This window comes from Salvia miltiorrhiza, chromosome 1 (genome assembly GCF_028751815.1).
Source record: "Salvia miltiorrhiza cultivar Shanhuang (shh) chromosome 1, IMPLAD_Smil_shh, whole genome shotgun sequence".
Lineage (NCBI taxonomy): Eukaryota > Viridiplantae > Streptophyta > Magnoliopsida > Lamiales > Lamiaceae > Salvia > Salvia miltiorrhiza.
In genome coordinates, this window is record NC_080387.1 from 23,783,506 (window position 1) to 23,804,660 (window position 21,155).

General features: G+C 35.8%; 2 protein-coding genes and 1 long non-coding RNA gene across 4 annotated transcripts in view; 2 read left to right on the forward strand and 1 right to left on the reverse strand.

Moving 5' to 3' along the window:
• Window positions 1-11,445, reverse strand: part of LOC131007093 (uncharacterized) — a 44,251-nt gene extending 32,806 nt beyond the window's left edge. The window contains exon 1 of the long non-coding RNA XR_009095907.1: window positions 10,823-11,445. This is a non-coding gene — a long non-coding RNA (uncharacterized LOC131007093). The remainder of the gene's footprint in view (window positions 1-10,822) is intronic.
• Window positions 4,974-8,685, forward strand: LOC131007090 (salicylate carboxymethyltransferase-like). Its single transcript, XM_057934247.1, has 3 exons — window positions 4,974-5,063; window positions 7,593-8,252; window positions 8,323-8,685. The coding sequence occupies exons 1-3, from the start codon at window positions 4,989-4,991 to the stop codon at window positions 8,683-8,685; spliced, it is 1,098 nt and encodes a 365-aa protein (XP_057790230.1). The 5' UTR covers window positions 4,974-4,988.
• A 3,954-nt stretch (window positions 11,446-15,399) lies between the features above and the next one.
• Window positions 15,400-19,488, forward strand: LOC131007095 (dynamin-related protein 5A-like). 2 transcript variants are annotated; one of them, XM_057934250.1, is made up of 9 exons: window positions 15,400-15,849; window positions 16,224-16,415; window positions 16,498-16,704; window positions 16,910-17,338; window positions 17,448-17,675; window positions 17,751-17,946; window positions 18,365-18,553; window positions 18,617-19,040; window positions 19,130-19,488. In XM_057934250.1, the coding sequence occupies exons 1-9, from the start codon at window positions 15,499-15,501 to the stop codon at window positions 19,314-19,316; spliced, it is 2,403 nt and encodes an 800-aa protein (XP_057790233.1). In that variant the 5' UTR covers window positions 15,400-15,498; the 3' UTR covers window positions 19,317-19,488. The 2 variants fall into 2 exon arrangements, with proteins under 2 accessions (XP_057790233.1, XP_057790232.1); XM_057934249.1 differs by having other exon boundaries at window positions 18,365-19,040.
• Window positions 19,489-21,155: the final 1,667 nt, after the last annotated feature.

A 21,155-nucleotide genomic window follows, 5' to 3' on the forward strand; every position in this document is an offset into this window, starting at 1 on the left:
TTACAAAGTGGTCAAAAATAGCCGTTTCTCAACAAATCAATATCTGTTTCTATTCAAAATGATATAGAAATAGAGGAATTAAAAGAAAAAAAGAAAAAAAAGAAGTGAAAACAGAAAAAGGAAAACAAGTGAATAGAATAAAAACGGCTACATGCAAAAAACTTGAACTATACATATGGGCCCCTCCATTTTCGCGCAAATCAAGAAGAAAGTGGGGCTTCTTGTGTCAGCGAAACTAGTTTCTGGTTGCCAACCAGTTTCTCAAAGAAAATTTAGAAACTGGTTTCCAAAATCTCCAATGGTAGTTTTTTGTTTTAGAAATTGGAAAAAACAACCGTTGGAGGCACCCTTAATTTGCATGTTTACTTTCTCCACTTGATTTGCATGTTTTCGTCAAAGACAGTGATCTTTACTCTCTCAAACCAGTCGTTTAAAATGATTTGCTCTGAGGTTGGCTGTTCTAAGTTTTTTTTTTCTCCTAACTCTCCATCAAAGACATAGATCTTTAATACGGTCCCACAAAACGAGGTTTAGGTTTTCCCTTCACATCAAATCTAACTATTTCTTAGAGCGAGATACTTAAAAAAAAAAATCCCACTTCAAATTCTAATTCGGTTCGCGAGTATCTCCATAAGATTTTTGTCTATTTTGGACCTCTTCTATTCTTATTTGAACTTGTCAAATAATTTATATCATTTCATTAGTTGTATTTAATCTCAGATTCTTTCTCTCACCTATTTTATCTCAATAAAGCGGCAACCTGCATTTCTTTCTGAAACAACTCTGAATTTAATTATTTAAAAGAGTAAAATTTTGAAGTAGCCAACATGAAGCATAAAACACAATTTATGGTCACTCATTGAAAAAACATAAAATTTGACTATTTTTATTGATTTCGCACGTTTTTACCTTTAATGAGGCAAACCGGGTAGGATCAGGCACGCGGGTCGCGTGCCAGGTCGGGTTAGGCACTTATGGCACTAATAGTGCCATAAGTGTCATACGTGCAACACAAATATAGAAACAACAACAATAGAATCAAGAAATCATAAATGGATAATTTAAACCCTAAATGGAATATCTAAAACCTAAATGGATAATCTAAACCCTAAATGGAACATCTAAACCCTACGAGAAAATGTTTAAAATGGTCCTTTTGGTACTTATGACACTAATAGTGCCATAAGTGCCAACGAAAATCCAAAATAAAATCAAGTAATAAATGATCCTCATGGCACTTATGTCACTATTAGTGCCATAAGTGTCATGCGTGCAGCGGGCGCTGGCTTTTTCCTGCGAGCGCGCAACTCACCCATAAGCTTTCAGCGGTCACGCAATCACCTCAGCGACCGAGTAAAAAGGATATATTAGGCATACCGTCTATTTAATGGCCAGATTTTATGGTTTGAAGATTAGAGGCCAAAATTTGTTTTTCAATTTAATTATGGCCATCCGACTATATTATTTTTATTTAAAAATTCTGAAACTAACTTATGGATAACTATTGGTTTATAACAAACCTCGTGAACTGACTGATTCATAAAAAAATCGTAACTTGCACCACTATGCTTCCATTATTCAACATAGAACGTCGTGACCAACTAACTACTTTTGTCTTTCCACATTATATAGGAAGCTAGTTTTAAGGTATTATACTAAATAATTAAGTATTCATCTGAATTGTATGTAGTTCTTTATACAGTATTAATTAATATAATCCATTGTTTCCCCTATAAAACGTATATGCTAGTATTATTTAGTGTTGACCCCTTCATTAATTTAGGGTCTGTTCAGCCATCTATATATTAAAAAAACAGTATAATGGCTACTTTTTCCCACCAAAATTTCTCTCTCCTCATTTTTCTTTTTTTATTTTGATTCTTTTATAAAAATCGTCAACTTTGATTAATAAAACGATATTCAACATGGATGTTAAATTAAAGATAATGAAAAGATCTTTAATTTGATATAAAAATTATAAAAAATAAATTTAAAACGAATAAGTTATTATCAATTAAAGTTACAAAATTATTTTTTTTCTCTCTCATCTTTTATCTCTCCTTTCTCTTTTATAATTTCTTTTAATTATCAATAAAAATCAATTAATTGGTAATTGAAAATTTATATATTTTCAAATTTGTGTTTTTTATTGAAATTATATCGTGGATAATTTAAATTTTTTATTTAAATTTATATTTATATTTAAATTATAGTATATATTTAATATGCATATTTATTTATTTAAAATATCGTTCAATTTCGATATTGATCGTGCATCGCACAAGTGGGCGTATGCTAGTATATATCTTAATTTCCACTTTTTTGTCAGAAGTTTGGCTACATATTTTATTAGTGTTGATAGAAATTATGATATTATTGAACACATGCACTATTTTCTAGATTGATCACGAAATAATTAATTATGCACATGACTAATATCAATGGGTTAATAAACAACAAGTAGTAGTACTAGTATATATTAATACTACTAGCTACTAGTCGACGTAGTATAGAATAAATATTAACAACAAAAGCAGCAGCAGCGCCAATACTACTACTATAATTAGTTGCTGCTAATAATTATTAAATTATGATTTTATTAAGAAAAAAAATTTAAGATTCCTTGAAAGCACAAAAAAGCAAATTAAGGGGCGAGTCTCATTAAAACCTCTTTAAGAAAAACTCCAAGGACAAAATCTTAAAAAGGAAAAAGAGTATTCATCTAAACACGATAAAAAAACCAAAAAAGAAGAGAGAGCGGAATGAACCTACTCCCAAAACTCCGACCTAATCATCGTCTTGAAGTAGCCCCGGCTCTCAGCCTCAGACAAATGACAAAACAACAAAACCAAGAAAAGAAAGACATAAGCTAAACAAAAGAACAAATAAAGCCCACGAAACCTGTGAAGCTCAAAAAAGAAACCGGCGGCGGCCGAAGAGAATCCCACGGCCCAACCAACTCGAGACAGAAACACTCCTAATGACCCAACTGAATCCGAATAAAGCCCAAACTAAACAACCACCAGAAATTCGACCAAAGCTCACGCCGGAATACTACTACTATAATTAGCTGCTGCTAATAATGATGATGATGATGATAATAATAATAAATTTCAATAATAATAATAATAATAATAATAATAATAATAATAATAATAATAATAATAATAATAATAATAATAATAAATAGCAGAAACACCCTTTTATTGAAATAAAAATCAATATCATTATATTTTGTGCAATTAAATCATTATCATATAAAAAATAGTGTACACCCCTCAATGTTAGACGCATAATTTCAATTAAGGGTTAAATACTAAATACTATGGGAATATTAAATTTAATTAATATTCGAATTATTCGAGGATCTTTTCTTGGATTATCTAAATTCATTATACATCGATTAAACTGAGCATGCTTCTAATAATTTAATTACTGCACATAGGAGTTCAGAAATACCTAAAGAATTCGCAGGAATTTATCAATTAAATCGCTGAACAATGCAGCAGATTTTGACGCTTCATTTGACCTCTCAAACGATATCCTTTCGCATTTTTCCCAAAAATACGACTTTTCTCTTCTCGAAAGAGCTTTCTGTAGCCGCCTGTTTCGCCTCAATCGGAGTTATGTGGAGAAAGTTATGGTCGTTCTTCGGAGACTGTCAGAAGTTGATTTTCCTGCGAAAATCTTAATCCAGATTTGATCTCTGGACTGGATTCCGCTCAATCTCCGACGTCGGATGAACGACGATCTTGGAAGATTTCCCGGAGAAAAATTCTCACTCAACAGGTGCTGCTCAGCTTTCACAGAAACCTAACTTCTCTAATTTGAAATTACGTATTGCTTATTTCTGTTCTGAGAGATGCTGTGTATTTATAATTATAAATATAGGATATGAACTTGACTTATGAGTTGGACTATTTTTTTTATTGGGCTCAAGAGATTTTGTCCAGTGATCAAATACAAGGAATAAAGATGGACTTTAAATAAATTATTTTTTATGATTAGTTGAAATCATAATTAATTATACATACAATATACGTTCTTTCTGCTAATTTTAATAAAGGGATAATAGAACCACCATTGGCCATGTCGCTTCTTTGATTACGCTCACTTATAAGAATGAAAGACCTTTATACGTATCTCAATCATCTCATTTTCATGATTCATCATGAACATCATTGTTCATGTATTTTATGTATTTGTTCATTGTTTTCTGTTCTCACAAGACCTAACCACACACACACACATATATATATATATATGTGTGTGTGTGTGTGTGTGTGTGTGTGTGTGTGTGTGCAGGTTGAGATTTAGTAAGAATAGCAATTCATAGTGAAAAATGAAAATAATGAATAAATTAATATAAATCTATAAATAAGTTATTTATAATATATGAATAGCCGTATTTAGTTAAAATGGTGAAATTTTCGTCCTCTTAATTTAAAATTTGAACTCAAGTAAAAATGACTATTTGTGTGTTATAAGCAGTTTATTTGTAGATTTACATTAATTCATCCGTTAATCGATTTCACACGATTAATTAATATGAGTCAAAGAATTTGAAGATCTCATATTTCAAATTCATTCTCATTTTTCACTATATTTAGCCTTTTTTCTTTCTATCTATATATAAATAGATAGATAGAACCTCTCAAAACACATGGATCTCACCATGTTTGGCCAAATTCATTAGATTATTTTTCTCTTATATATGTATATATTATAATAGAACCTCTCAAAACACAAGGAAGTATATATGTTAATTAATTTATTACTAGGTAGGGACAGCTAACCTAAGATGAATACTTTTATTGTTTGAAAAGATAATTATTTATTAGTTAGAAGTTCACGTAATCTGATGGCGTGCTAGCTCCTGCCGTCGTGGTTTGTTATGGACAAACTTCTATAAATAGTTAAGCTTTATAGTACTCCTAATTATGCACACACACCAACACACATACAGAGAGAGAGAGAGAAGAGAGAGAATGGAAGTGGAGCAAGTACTTCACATGAACGGAGGTTTGGGAGATAGTAGTTATGCCAACAACTCATTAGTTCAGGTATATATGTATATATGTGTGTGCATGCAACTTCACATGAACGTATATCTAAGCCACTTGCTGTTCCATCATGTGTTTAAACAATTTTGTGAAAATGATTAAACTATATATTCAACCGATTCAGTCTTAGAAAACGTTTATTTTTTAGGTTTAACATACATAAAAAATAATAAGATTAATTCTTTATTTATTTAAATAGATTGAAAAATGGGATATCATAAAGCTGGCCTTTGATTATTTATATTATTAAAACTAATTTTACTTGATTTATATTTCATATATATAAAAGGTAAAATTGAAGAAATTTATTCTTCAGAATAAATCATCTTATCAATCATGTAAAGAAAACGTCTTTTAACATTTTCATATAAAGTATCCGAACATTTTGTGAAAGACAAATTTTTTAGTACGTACTTGATTTATTTAGTTTAATTTTTGTTGCAAATAAATCACTATAGCTAATTCCCCGCGTCAGATTAATTAATACTCTATTCGTCCATGTAAAATCTTCATACTTTTTATTTTTGGGACATTCATAAAAAAACTCCTTGCCTATTTTTGAATTATATCCAACCACTTATAAATATACCGTTACTTTTCACATTTTTACCACTCGCAATATTAATTACAATAATATTTTCTCCACTCTCAATACACTCAACAATATTTTTTCTTAAAACTCGGGCCAGTACTGTACTTCCTTCTAGTAAAAATTTTTATGGACATAGAGAGCAAGAAAAATAAACCGTTGGAAAATGAGTACTAATTCACGGCGTTAAAATTTATATCACCTTGGTATGTATTATTCTCTCTTTATTCCATAAGAATGTGCATCACTTTTGATAGCATGAATTTTAATAAATGTAAGTTTAGTATGTTATTCATGGAGGAAGAGACCCACTTTTATTATAATGTTATGATAGTGAAATAAAAAGTAAAGGTTTTGTGAGTGAGGATAAAATTAAAGGATCTCTTGTGAGATAATATTTAAAAATAAAATATACACTTTTATAAAATATATTAAAATGACAGAAAGCATAAACTCTTATGAAATGGAGGAAATTATATTTTTTAACACATGGATTTTGACAATTTCCATGTATTTCTCCTATCTGAGTGAAACAACACCCGAGCTCACCGTTGAATTATTTTGAATTTGAAGAGGAGTTGCACAGGAACTAGGGTTTTCTTACTTTGAATCCTATATTGAAACTTGAAGTACAAACTTGAAACTTACTTCGTTTTGCAAAATTCTATCCATATTAATTCTTTAAAGTTACTTTGTATATATGAACTTGACAGTCAGTTTGAAGGTCCTTTTTATAATTTTAATGACAATATAATTATGTTAATGATTACTCCATTTGTCCACAAACAGTGTGTAGTGAAGTAGAGAGTACGAGTTTTAATTAATAAAATAGTTGGAAGATGTGATTTTAATGTTGAAGATCCATAAAGGATAGTGTTGGGCCCACCAAATTGTAAAAATAAGGATGGATATTTTGTATATATTGAGTATGAACGAAGTTTAAAATATAAGAGAGTTTCTAAAAACGGAAAACACACAATCTTTGTGGACGGACGAAAATAGTAATAAACACACGATCTTTATGGACGAAGGGAGTACTATTATTTATTTTTAATTTAATTACTAATTTTTTTGAGGAAAAAAATTGGATCGTCCTGAGTCAAAAGTTTGGCGCTACCACTGCATGTAAAACATGATCAATAACAATATTCTGTTAATGTGGTGAAATTTTCGCTCTCTCCAAAATTTGGATCCAGAGATAAGAATTATTATTTGTGCATTACAAATAGTTTATTCGTTGATTTGTATTTATGTTACTCTTGTTTCTCACGATTAATTCGAATCAATATCAATCATAACATTTAAATATCTCACGTTTGAGATTCATTCTCATTTCTCATAACATTTGATAATGATCTTATTAGACCATTCTCTATCTACATTCATATTTAATACTTCCTCCGTCTCACAAAAACATGAACATTTGTAAGTGGTACGAATTTTAAAAAATGTTAGATAAAAGTGTATTGTGAGTGAGAAAAGGGATCTCACTTTATGAAAAGTAGAGATAAAAACTCAAAAGTGAAGGGATTATGGTGGGGTAGTGTGCAAAAGTATAAATTAATGTTCGTGTTAATTTTTGTGAGACGACCCAAAAAATGACAAAAATATTCATGTTTTTATGAAACGAGAGAAATATTATTTAACCACTATTAATTATAATACAATTTATATTATATGGATCTTTATATGATCTAAGATTGTCATTAAAGAAACACGTAAAATTTATTATCATATGTATAGAGGCATGATTGTATAATACATTATACATAAAACACTTATTGTACATGAAAGCTGTGCAATATATAAAAATGATTACATATATCTGTTATTAGTTTTGGTATAAGATAATTAAGAATAATTTTGTATTTGATCTATTTGAGAGAAAAATCCCAAATGAAATATAGAAATAAATGGTGATGAATTTTGGCGGCGAGCAGGGAAAGATGATAGAAATGACAAAGCCGATAGTAGCAGATGCAATAAGTAAAGTATACCGCAGTTTGGGCTCAAACTCAAAGACGTTGTGCATGGCGGAGTTGGGTTGTTCCTCCGGACCAAACACTCTGCTTGTGGCGGCGGAGTTCGTCAAAACCGTGTACGAGTCGAGCCGGAAGCACGGGCGCGAGCTGCCGGAGTTTCAGATATTTCTGAACGACCTCCCAGGAAATGATTTCAACTGCATTTCCCAGTGGTTGATGCCAAAGTTTGAAGAGGAGATTGGAAATATTAATGGTGGATATTGTTTTGTATACGGAGCTCCTGGATCGTTTTACGGCAGGCTTTTCCCCTCCAACACACTCCATTTTGTTCATTCTTCTTGCAGTCTCATGTGGCTCTCCAAGGTGCCTCAAGGCTTGGAAATGAACAAGGGAAACGTGTACATTGGGAGTGAGAGCCCAGTGAGTGTGAGTGAAGCATACTATGCTCAATTTCGAAGTGATTTTCAGACATTCTTGAAATGTCGGTCGGAAGAAGTAGTAGTGGGTGGAAGGATGGTGCTTACTATTTTGGGAAGGAAAACTGAGACAGCTGCTTCCAAGGAGTGCTGCTATATTTGGGAGCTCTTGGCCCTTGCCCTCAAACAAATGGTGCATGAGGTTAGTGATTAACTTTTCACATCAATTATATTAATAAAATCATACTCAATTTGTTGGTTGGATGTTGCAGGGAGTAGTAGAAGAAGAAATAGTGGATTCATTTAATATCCCTCAATACACGCCTTCCCCTATAGAGGTAAAGAAGGAAGTGGAGAATGAAGGGTCATTCATCATCACTCATTTGGAGGCCTCCGAAATTAGTTGGGCTGCTTGCAGCGCTACTAATAATGACACTGCTAATCACAAGATTAATGCGTACAATGTGGCTAAGTGCATGAGATCCGTGGCTGAACCCTTACTAGTTCAACACTTTGGGCAATCAATAATCGACCAACTCTTCGTTAAGTACCAAAATATCATTTGGGATCGCATGTCGAAGGAGGATACCAAGTTTATCAATGTCACTATTTCAATGACCAAGAGACAAGAATAATCATTACTTGTACTATTACTTCTGGTTAAATTTGTGTTGTAAAATATTAGTAATATTTAGGTGATCATATGATATTACGTGCTGCAGAGTTAGTTACAAATAGTTAAGTTGTTTTACATTTTGTCGTAAGTTAACTACATGCAACCACGTGTGAATTCCTTGTACACAGCTCTATATATAAAGAGCTCGATCGTTGATTTATAGAATTTTCCTCTCCTAAATCTTCTCTTGTACTATGATCAATTTGTCATGATCGAACTTGCCCAAGGATAGTTATGTTGGGAAACCGTGATTAAGAGAGATTCGAAGCGGGATAGAAGGAATGTGAACAATGAATGAAAGATCGAACTAAAATTAATTTCAATGAACGAATGAAAGATCGAACTAAAATTAATTTCAATGAACAAATATCATAAGATGATTGACGTCTAGTGACAAAGATCCATACGAAGTCTACGACGTCTCGTTGTAAGTTTGAATGAATTCGACTTAGCTAAAATGATAAAGTACTTGAGAGTACGCAATTGAAAAACATATGAAGACATATGTATCTCAAGAGTACTTATTCACTTAACTACTACAAAAGCTTCGCCCGTCACTCCATTTAGAAATATATACATTACTAAATACAAGAGTACTCAGGGGGTACACATGCTAAAACTATATACATACTTGTATAAACTGTAAATTGTCATGTCATCGTAACAATACAACCATTAGTTTTTAACTAAAAAGGCTCAAACTTACTAAATTCATTTGTGATTCTAAAGTTCGACTGATCAGTCTAAATTTTGTAATCTATCATATCTTAAACTGAAGCTGTGTACTAGAGAGGTGACCATCTATCGCGGACACTTGACTGACCAACCTTCTCAATGACTCACGGTCATTGTGTACACAAATCCTGATAGGATAGTTATCTGCTCAGAATTCGAATTCGATTATAAAATAAGCAAAGCCAATGCAGATATATATCATACACAAATCTCAAAACATTTATGACAAGACGATACTTGAAATATTTTCAATTCAAATGCTTTTGAAAGAAATAACTTATTCAAACATAACATTTAACTTCATTTAATATATAAAAAAGTAAGCCCACCTGATAGCAAAGCTTTGCTAAGGCGCAGTGACTCCTTGATCAACTCCTACTCTCGCGCTTGACCTTTATTGCGAGAACATAAAATGTGATATTGGCCCGAGGAAAATTCTCAATTAATGAGAATACGTAATTAAACTATGGATACCTCTTATTCAAGTTATTATTATTCTAAAATAATAATCTGACGAATTCTATTTACAATCCAGGTTATAGGATTAAATTAATAAATTGGGAAAATGTGCAGATTGGCCCCCGAAGTGGTAGCCCCTATAGCGTATAACCCCCCTTACTCACTGTGTGTGCAACTAAACCCCCGAACTCAAAAAAACGGCTCAATTAAGCCCCTCTGACCAAACGGTGTTATCCCACCGTTAGTCAAACTTTTTGTTTTAATTGAAAAGTGGGGCCCACCATCACCATTCTTTCACCCCATTCTTCCCATCCGATCCCTCTTCCCCACCACCCCCTTCCCCGGCCTCCCTCGCTTCCTTCCCCGCCAACATCACCTCCCTCAACCTCCCCCACTCCAAATCTGTGTCACGACCGACCCTAATTAAGGATAATTAAGCCGGGGAAATCGTGACTAATGGAGGGAGATTAGAAGCGGGGTAGAAAGGGGATAATCACACAAGGAAGGATCGCATTTCATCATTTAACAAAAGGGATATTTATAATATAACAGAAGTTTAGTCGTATAGACTCAAATAACTAGTAAGTTCAGATATCTCTGACTTAGCCAAATAAACATAAAACTTCTGAGTACGCAGCGGAATATGATTCTGATTACATGTATGAAGACATGTAACCCTAGAGTTCATTAATACATAATAAGATAAAAGAATCCCGCTCGTCACTTCATCACCATCGGTAGCTGCTCAACCTGCACATTTAGAAATATATGCAGGGCTTGAGTACAAAAGTACTCAGTGGCACGTATGCCTAAGTATAAAATACATGCTTCAAAACTGTAAATTGTCATGCCATAGTAAACAGTACAGCAAGGGAGTTTTTCGCTAAAAGGCCCAAGCTTACTAAATTCATTTGTGATTCTTAAAGTTCGACTGCAGTCTAAGTTCTCTTGTAATCTATCATATCTGGAACTGTGTGCCGGAGAGGTGGCCACCTCTCACGGTCACTTGACCGGCCAACCCGCTAGATGACTCACGGTCACTGGTGTACACTAGCCCTGGCAGGATAGCTATCAACTGCTCAAGACCCGAATTCGATTACATGATAAAAGTAACATCAGATAGATATCATACTGAAATTGAAACATTTTATGGCAAGACAATATTTGAAATAACTTCAATTAATTTAGTCATGAAATAACTTGCTTGAACGTAACATTTAAACTCATTTGATATATATGAAAGTAATGCCCACCTGATAGCAAAGCTTTGCTACAGATTAATGACTCCTTGACGAGCTCTTATTCTTGCGCTCGACCTTTAATCCGAGAAAATAACGTAAGACTTTAAATCGAGGGAAAATTCTCAATTAAATGAGAATGCGAAATTTAACTATGCATGAATCTCGTATGCATGAACTATTATTCTGAGATAATAATCAGGGAATTTCTATTGTTAATCCAGATTATCGGATTTAAACAAAAGCTAAGTCTCGTCTCATGAAGCCGGATAATTAACAAAAATTAATCCGTTCTCTTCGGGGTGTTCTAATCCGTCAATTAAATAAACCCCGCTCCTCGTAGTCAATAGAAAATAAATAAATACTTCAGCTTATTCGATTTATAACCTCATCATTAATCGGGCTTAATAAATGGAAGAAAGTATTGTTGCAAGTTTAAATAATTAAAAGGCTCAACATAAGGCAGCCTAATAATTAATTAAGTAGAAGTGAACTTGAATAATTAACATGAGAGGCCCAATTGAAATAATTCATCGGCTCAAGTAATTAAATAAATCTTGGCCCAATAAATAAATAATTTGATTAGCTGGGCTCAATTAAATAAATCAAACGAGGCCCAACGAAGATAATATAACAGTCCAATTAAAATAAAATAGATGGGCTTCAATTTAAATAAATTCGTCCCAATGAAATAATATAACAAAAGCCCATATGAGTAAAAAAAAAATAAGGCCCAACTGAAATGATACAGCAGCCCAAATATGTGAATAATCAAAGGCCCATATAAATAATTTCAGAGGCCCAATCAGTAATTAAAATCGGCCCTTATAATTAAAATCAGAGACCCAATTCATAATTAAAATCGGCCCATATAATTAAAATCAGAGGCCCAATTCACAATTAAAATTGGCCCAATCTTACAATTAAAAGAGAAAGGCCCAATTACAATAAATACAACAAGGCCCATAAATAAACAAATAATGAAGCCCAAAGAAAATAAAATAAAGGCCCAAATTTTCGGCCCAACTCAATTAAATGAGAGCCCATCCTCACACACACTCTCGGTTCTCTCTTTTACCTCAAAAATCAATTCTCGCCTTTCTCTCTCTGATCTCTCTCAAGGGGCCGCTCGCTCCCTTTCTCAAAATCGGCGCTCGATCGGCCCTCCCTCTCCGGCCACTCAGCTGCCGCCTGCTCCGGTCGGCGTCGACTACCGACGCGTCGAACCCTGGCGACGTCCTCCTTCTTCTTCCTTCCCCACGCTGAATTCAAACGAGCCCTAACTCTGGAAATCATCGTCGCGGTCGCGCCTCCGTCTGGAATCCGGCGGGCGGTCGTCGCGTGGGAGCGGCGCCGTCCAACTTCCGTCCTCATATTCTTCACCAACGTCACGTGGGAGCGGCTGCTGCTGCTGCGCACGATCCTCTGCTCGGCCATGGTTCCGGTCGGCCTCAGCGATTCCCCAGCTCCGACGTCGTCGTTACTCGGATGCAGGCGAGACGACTAGAGGTCGCCGCCTTCTCCCTCCGTTCCGGCAGTTGGGGCTCGGCAGTTGCCTTGGGCAGTCGGCCCTTCCCTCCCTTAAAGCTAAGTCTAATCTCTCTCTCCAATTCAAACGCTTATCTAGTTTCTGAGGGTGTGAGTTCTTGTGATTGCTACTCTGGGGTGCAGTGGAAGTGAAACATATAATTCCTTCTGTTGTAAAGTAACTCTCTATTGTGCAACATATCTTGGCTATTTCGTATAGATGAACTGTGATTATGCTAAGCATGGATGTGAACTGAATTGATTATTCAAGATAGTAGAATACCTTGAATGTTTTCGAGCTGATGGGTGGCTGTTGGAGTTGAATAGATTGTGAGATAACTGAAATGAATTGATCCTCCTGTTAATGCAGGTGAACTTTGATGAAAAGAGAGGAAATTATTGAAGCCAAGCTTTACCTTTGAAATTTTGGCAGCAGGGCAATGAATGTAGTTTTCTCCTGGGTGGTTTCCCTTGTGAAGATTGGGAGTGAAAATGGTATGCGTGGCTGAAAATGTTGGTGGTGCACTTGAATATAGTGGGGAAAAATAAGTAGTGGTGAAAGTGGTGGGGAAAAAAAATAATGATAGTGGTGTATAGAAGTTGGGGAACAAAATTTAATGGAAAGAAAAAGAGACGAAAAAGAAAGGAAAAAAAAAATGTAGAGGAGAATTATTGATGTATTTTCTCTGACTCGGTGATTCTGTAACTGTAAAGTGAATCGCGTGCTCATATTTGCTTGTACTGTTTATTTAAATAAATCTCGATTTCGACATGTGATATCTCGTTAAAATCGATAAGTTATAAAATGAATCTAAATTAAATCCATAGATTTAATTCGTTCGTTGTTCTGATATCTAAATTAAATCCGCAGATTTAATTAACTTCTTGAGTCGGAAATAATTCCCGACCTGAGTAAAATAAAATCAAATTCCATCTCGCTTAAAAAAAAATAAATAAATAACGTGACTTTGCTAAGTCAGTTATAACTCTGAAATAATATCATTGACTGCTTTAACAATATAAATTCAGGATCATAAGCTGAATTCATATCAGAATAATAACCGTTTTCATTCACTGATGAACAAAAATAAACACTCATTACTGGATTTAAAATATATAAAAGAGCGGGTCACTACAATCTGCCTCCTCCAAGCTCATCGCCGCTGCTATTGCCGCCGCCATCGTCATCCTCGCTCTCGCCATTTTCATCCACTTTTGCAAGCAGGATAACCGAGAGATCGTCCGTTTTTAGAGTTCCTGTACCTCAGCTCAGATCTGGACAGCGACATTAAAATGTGGTTGTTCTTCGCCTTGCGTCTTCTTCGTCCGTCCAAAGTTCTGTCTGCCGCCTTTTACCAGATCTGCGATTCCAATCACCGGCAATAGGGTAGTCCAAATCTGAACTCCCGTCTCCGCCGCTTCATCGTCTGGTGTTCTTCGACAGTCGATTGCTCGCCGCCGCCTCTGCCTCAGGCGCTAATCGGCCCAACCTCGCCGTGAATCGATTGGGCTGCGAGAAGAAGAAGACGCAATGGTCTTCTTTCCCGCTCAAGAAGAAGCACCGCGCCGACATCTGCTCCCTTCGGCTTCTGCTACCTGAATTGGAAGCCACTCGTCCTATGCCACGGCCCCTCCGCCGCCAAGCTGTCTCTAGCACCACGCTCGGCTCAGCTACGCCCGCGTCTCTGAGATCCGCCTCGACGGCCTCGGCCTCTCCGACAAGATCAACCGAGGCCTCGAGAAGCTCTAGCCCCTCAAGCTGCTCTCCCTCTCCAACAACAATCTCACCGGCATTATCACCCTCGACCTCGCCCTTATTCCCAATCTCGAGCACCTCAACCAGCGCCGCAACTCCCTCTCCGGCAACCTCCCGCCTTCTCTCTCCACCGTCCAGTTTCTTAAACTCTCGCACAGCGTGAAGAAGCTGGCCGGATTCCGGCTAGAGAGGGAGGCTGAATAGTGAAGGTGGGCCCCACATTTAATTAAAAAATTAAAAAACGGTTGACTAACGGAAGAATTAACACCGTTTGGTCAGAGGGGCCTAATTGCACGATTTTTTTGAGTTCGGGGGTTTAATTGCACACACAGTGAGTAAGGAGAGTTATACGCTATAGGGGCTACCACTTCGGGGGCCTATCTGCACCTTTTCCCTAATAAATTTAACACCCATCTTACGAGATCAGATTAATAACATTTATTAAGCCATCCATTTTATGGTGTTCTAACCCGCTTACTAATTAATAACTCTCATTTTATATTAATTCATAATAAAAAGTAATTGAGTCCAATTAATCAATTAATAAGTCTATGACTAGTCCTTGATTGGGTCCAACATTAAAAGAAATATGGATAACCTAATTACTTAAAACTTACAAATTAAATGATTATTTTTATAATGCATCAAAGATAGTATTATTTTTAATTAATTACAAATTAAATGATTAAACTTACAAGCAAATACTCTCTCTGTCCCACGAAGCATGACACAGTTTCTTTTTTGGTTTGTCCCACGAAACTTGATCTGTTTCTAAAAATGGCAAAAAAAATTATCATTTTATTCACATTTTCACTTTTTTCACCTATTACACTTAGCACACAAAATATCAATTTCTTAATTCTCGTGTCGAAAAGAACTGTGTCATACTTCATGGGACGGAGGGAGTAATTAATTACAAATAAATGATTAAAGTTACAAGCATTATGTGACTAGTCGCTCCATCTAAACATTTCAACGGTAAAATTCAAAATTTTGAAAGATCCGTTTCCATTCTGGCTTCGGCTCCTACCACTTTCAATTTTCAAATTTTGCTCCAATGGCCGCCAACGGCACCGCCGATTTCCTCACCGCACCCTCCGACACCCCCTCAGGTGGGAAATCGGCTTTTGGAAAACACAAGCAACAGCATCAGCCTATGGACACTTCGAACAAACGGAGATTCGAGGCCTACAACCGGCTTCAGGCAGCCGCCGTCGCCTTCGGAGAGAAGCTCCCGATCCCCGAAATCGTGGCGCTGGGCGGCCAGTCCGACGGCAAGAGCTCGCTGCTTGAAGCGCTGCTAGGATTCCGCTTCAATGTGCGTGAAGTCGAAATGGGCACTCGACGCCCTCTCATTTTACAGATGATTCACGATTCCAATGCGCTTGAGCCCCGCTGCCGATTCCAGGTCCTCCACGTTTCCTCCTCTCTCTTTTTTTCGCAGTTTTATTATACTATTAGTGAAGTTTCTGTACATAGAGTTCTTATAATTTTATTGAGTATGGCGAAGAGTCATTTCGAATTGAATGAATGATTTTCGTTTGGGTGGAAATTATGATGCTTCAATACGTTGACTCGAACCCGATTTTGGATTCAAGAGTTGAGCATTATAAACTTTAGGTTGAACAGTAAATTAGCAATTCTTGAATTTGAGTTTACATCATACGGATGAATGTTTATGGCTTTAAATCAGATTTGAGTTAACTGCGTAATAGAAAATACTATATGAAAAAATTAACCCTTGGTTGGTTTGAGTGGGTAGTAATTTGGTTAGTGAAGCAGGATGAGGATTCTGAAGAATACGGGAATGCAATGGTATCATCTACAGCGATTGCAGATACCATAAAATCTCGTACGGAGGCACTTTTGAGGGAGACCAAAACTGCAGTTTCACCTAAGTCCATTGTTATGAGAGTGGAATACGCACATTGTCCTAATCTTACCATTATAGATACTCCAGGTTTTGTTCTCAAGGTATAAAGGAAACTTGAATATTTATATGAAGAGTTTTATTTTGTTTCTCTTTCCAACTTATTTCATGATTTCTCATTGACAGGCAAAGAAGGGTGAACCAGAGTGTACACCAGATGAAATTTTGTCGATGGTCAAGTCCTTGGCTAGTCCACCTCATCGCATTCTTCTATTTCTTCAACAAAGTAGTGTTGAATGGTGTTCATCTTTGTGGTTGGATGCCATACGTGAATTAGATCCAACCTTCAAACGCACAATCGTTGTTGTTTCCAAATTTGATAACCGACTCAAGGTATGATAGTTATGTTTTAGGATTAGTTTTAGAGAAGAAAAAGGAATAAATAGTTTCCAACTGGGATTGAGGTATTGGAGTGCGTTTCTACGTCTTGAGTTAGTCAAGTTTTGTTCTGACTTTAATTCTTAGTTAGCAATTTCTATGGAAAACTTGATAATGATGTTGGACATTGTTGCAATGAGTTAAAACTTTAAATTTTCAGGAGTTCAGTGACCGTTGGGAAGTGGATCGCTATTTAAGTGCGAGCGGATACCTTGGGGAGAACACTCGGCCCTTTTTTGTTGCTCTTCCAAAGGATAGAACTACAGTTTCGAATGATGAGTTTCGTAGGAAAATATCTCAGGTAGATGCGGAAGTGATACACCATTTACGTGATGCAGTCAAAGGTGGATTTGATGAAGACAAGTATGGATCCTACATAGGTTTCGGTTGTCTCAGAGATTATTTAGAATCTGAACTACAGAAGAGGTATAAAGAGGCTGCCCCTACTACATTGGCCTTGCTAGAACAACGTTGTAGTGAGGTAACCGCTGAATTGACCAGAATGGAGGTCAAAATACAGGCAACTTCTGATGTTGCACACCTTCGCAGATCTGCTATGTTGCATGCTGCATCTCTGAGCAATCATCTGGTGTATATTTTAACTTGATATAAAAATATTTCAATTTTGTAATTTGCTCATTGCTCTGATGTTGGTTTGTTTGTAAAGTTTGTAATTGTGTTTACTTTAATTCTTGAAGGAATCACTTCTTGATGGAGCTGCTGATCCAGCACCAGAGCAATGGGGGAAAACAACAGAAGAAGAAAAACTGGAGAGTGGTATAGGTGGTTGGCCTGGTGTTAGCACAGATACAAAGCCTCCCAATTCAACTCTTCGTCTTTATGGTGGTGCTGCATTTGAAAGAGTAGTTCATGAGTTTCGCATGGCCACCTATTCCATGGAATGCCCAGTAGTGTCAAGAGAGAAGGTGCATATCACCAAGGTGAAATAGATTTTGAAGTAAAGTATTTATTTTAAGAATTCCTTGCCTGGTTTTTGGCAGGTGGCAAATATCTTACTTGCACATGCTGGCCGGAGTGGGAGTAGAGGAGTTTCAGAGGCTGCTGCAGAGATTGCTCGTACTGCAGCTAAGTCATGGCTTTCTCCTCTTCTGGACACAGCATGTGACCGCCTTGCTTTTGTCTTATGCAGTCTTTTTGATATTGCCATTGAGAGAAATCGCCATCATCACACAGGATGTAAGTTTGGAACCATAAAATTTTATCAGTTCATAGCTTCTTATAGACAAGTCTATTCTATGGTCTCGTTTGTAGTTCAATAGGTTCATGTTTATCACCTTGCAATACGCAATTGTTGATTGGTACTATAATATAGTATGATCAAGGATATGGTGGTCCCCAACATAATAGTTATGTACCTGCAGTCAAGCTTGTGGGAATTCCCTAGGCCTTTGTTTTAAAGTTTGGACTACTAAAATTGCTTTACTTTTTCAAAAGAGTTGCATGTTTTTTGTTGATCTTTTTCCCTCCCTCACTACACCTATCCTTTAATGCATTTTGTCCCTTACTCCCTTTGTCCACTTAGGAATCAAGAGCAAAGATCTAGTTTTAGCTGATTACATGACTTATTCTTTTCATTTGCCTTAATTCTGTTAAGACGGTCAGCAAGCTGGAGACATGGAAGGGTTTGTTGGTTTCCTTGCTGCTTTGAGACACTCTTACTACAGCTTTATAAAGGATCTTGCCAAGCAATGCAAACAAGTAGTTCGACACCATCTTGATTCAGTCACAAGTCCATACTCTCTGGTTTGCTATGAGAGTGACATCCCTGGGAGTTTCAGTGCCGGTATAAACTCAATTTACCGTGTAAATAAAATCCGAACTGGCTCATTTGCTCTTGATCTGTCAGATGGAGGGCATATAGCTCGTCGGGAAATCCCTGAGGAGCAAGAAAACATCCCCCCAGGAAAAGATGAGACGACTCCAGGAAAAGTGATTGAATCAAGAGAGGTTCTAAGAGAATGTCACATGACTGTGCCTGAGACTCCATCACCTGATCAACCATGTGATGTAAACTACGTGGTGAAGAAAGAACTCGGTCATTGTGTTGAAGTTGGAGCAAGGAAACGACATGCTAGAATTGCAGGCAATAACAGGAATTTGGATAACTTCAGAACCCAAAATGGTGGCCTTATGTTTTCTGGTGGGGTGGGTTCAGGGTCAGCTTACACAGAGATATGTTCATGTGCTGCTCAACATTTTGCTGGAATTCGTGAAGTTCTGGTGGAGAGGGGTGTTGCATCAAGTTTAAACTCAGGATTCCTCACACCTTGGTACCATGCCTACTAAACCCATCTCTTTTTCTATATATACTTGGCTAGTGTTATGCTTTGTTTTACATACGTTGTTTGGTGTAATGCAGCCGGGAGAGGCTTATGGTTGCACTGGGATTGGATTTGTTTGCTGTTACTGATGCAAAATTCATGGACATGTTCATTGCTCCTGAGGTAATTGATACGCTTGTGAATGAAAAGCAGTCTCTCCAAAAGCGCCAGAAAATACTGCATTCCTGCTTAAACGAGTTCAAGAACGTTGCCAGATCACTTTGATAGAAACATCTCAAACTTCTTTCTCTACATAGAAATCTCTGTCTGATTTGATTTCACAGCTGGTGAAATGATCAGAGGCTCTAGGAGCTCGACCTTTCTATTTAGAATGTGGAACTCGAATTAGTTTTGTATCAACGCTTTTTATGAATATACTTAATTTATATTCTTCCGCGCTTGATTTCCAAAATCGTTTTCAGAGTCAAGCATTGTATAGAATGGACAAACTGAGACCCATCAGCCATCATTGCTATGCACGTACTAATGGTAGAATCAAATCTGCAATATCCTTGCAATGCAATGTTGATAACATACAAGCACGCATTTAGGAGCCTAAAGTTTATTTTGAAAGACGACATGCTGCAATAAGCAAATTGTGACATAACGAAACATATTGAAAAGCTTAAAAGAAATACTCCATATGAAGCATTGGTTGGGGCTTACAAACATATTAAGAGTTGAGTTAAATTTGAGACAAGGAATTAATGGTCTGGAAACCATGACTGTGTGGCAGCGGTCCGTTTCCTGGTCGAATGAATTTCAAGAAAGCTTGCCGCGCGCTTGGCAAGCTTCGAATCGCCGGCACCAATCTTTTGATTTATCCAATTTTACACTTTGCCTATTTTTTATTTTTTTAAAATAATCTGCTATCTATTATATAATAGGATTAAGCCTTAACCTATGTGGCATATCTAAAATCTCACCATTTCAAAATTTACCAAATTTACCATATATAATCTTCATCATTTATTAATTAATTAACTATTACATTCTATATAAAGATTCATTAATCATAATAAATATAATTAATAATAAATGTATATATATATAATAATAATATTAACATTACATATAATCTAAATTAATAAATTTTATTATTTATTTTTTCTAGATAAAAATTAGACTTATATGTCTGATAAGAAAAAAATTATAATCTATATACGATAAATTATTTTAATTGAATGTTATTGATTAGATGTATATTTGTTATTAATTTTATATTTCTCAATACTGTACATATTATATGTATATGTTGCAATATATTATATTGTGTGTGTATATATATATATATATATATAATATTTATATTCTTAATTTTCAATAAAATTAATTTTAAATTAAGTTTGAATTGAGACATGCACGTATATGTAAATTATAAATGGGTCCGGTCATTGATTTACATGTTTGCATAATAAGGCACAAATTCTATAAACTGATTAATTTAAAACAAAATCTTATTTTATGTCTATCAAAATAATTAAAATTTTATTTTTATTTTTTATAAAATAAATCCATACATTTTATTTATATAGGGAAGAAAAATATATTTTTCATTTCTGCAATCTTTATTTGTTTCTGCTCGTCCATTACTATAATAATAATAATAATAATAATAATCTATTCTATAATACGATTAGACCTTAGCCTACGTGACAAGCCTCAAATTCTTTATTTTCAATCTCAATCTCCAACGTGGCATTTGAGAATCCAATCTATATATTCTCATTCTCACTTTTAAAACAAAAGTCACGCCTCCCTCTTCCTCACCCCATCGCCGTCGTCCCTGAATCCGGTCGGCGTCGTCTCCCCCTTCACTGTCTCTCTCTTCTCTCAATCTTTTTCTCTCTCTAAAGTTGATTGTACACTCAAATCGAGCCCTAATTCCCCCCTTAAACTGCCCGCCTCTTTCTCCCTCTAAATTCCGGCGTTGCCGCCGTCCTAAGGGCGGCGTTGCTCCGCCTCATCTCTGACTCCCTCTTCCATTCCTTAATTAGTTCGATTCTGTTTCCACTTCTTAAACCCATGAGAATTCTCCATTCGAAGTAATTAATACAAGAGCCC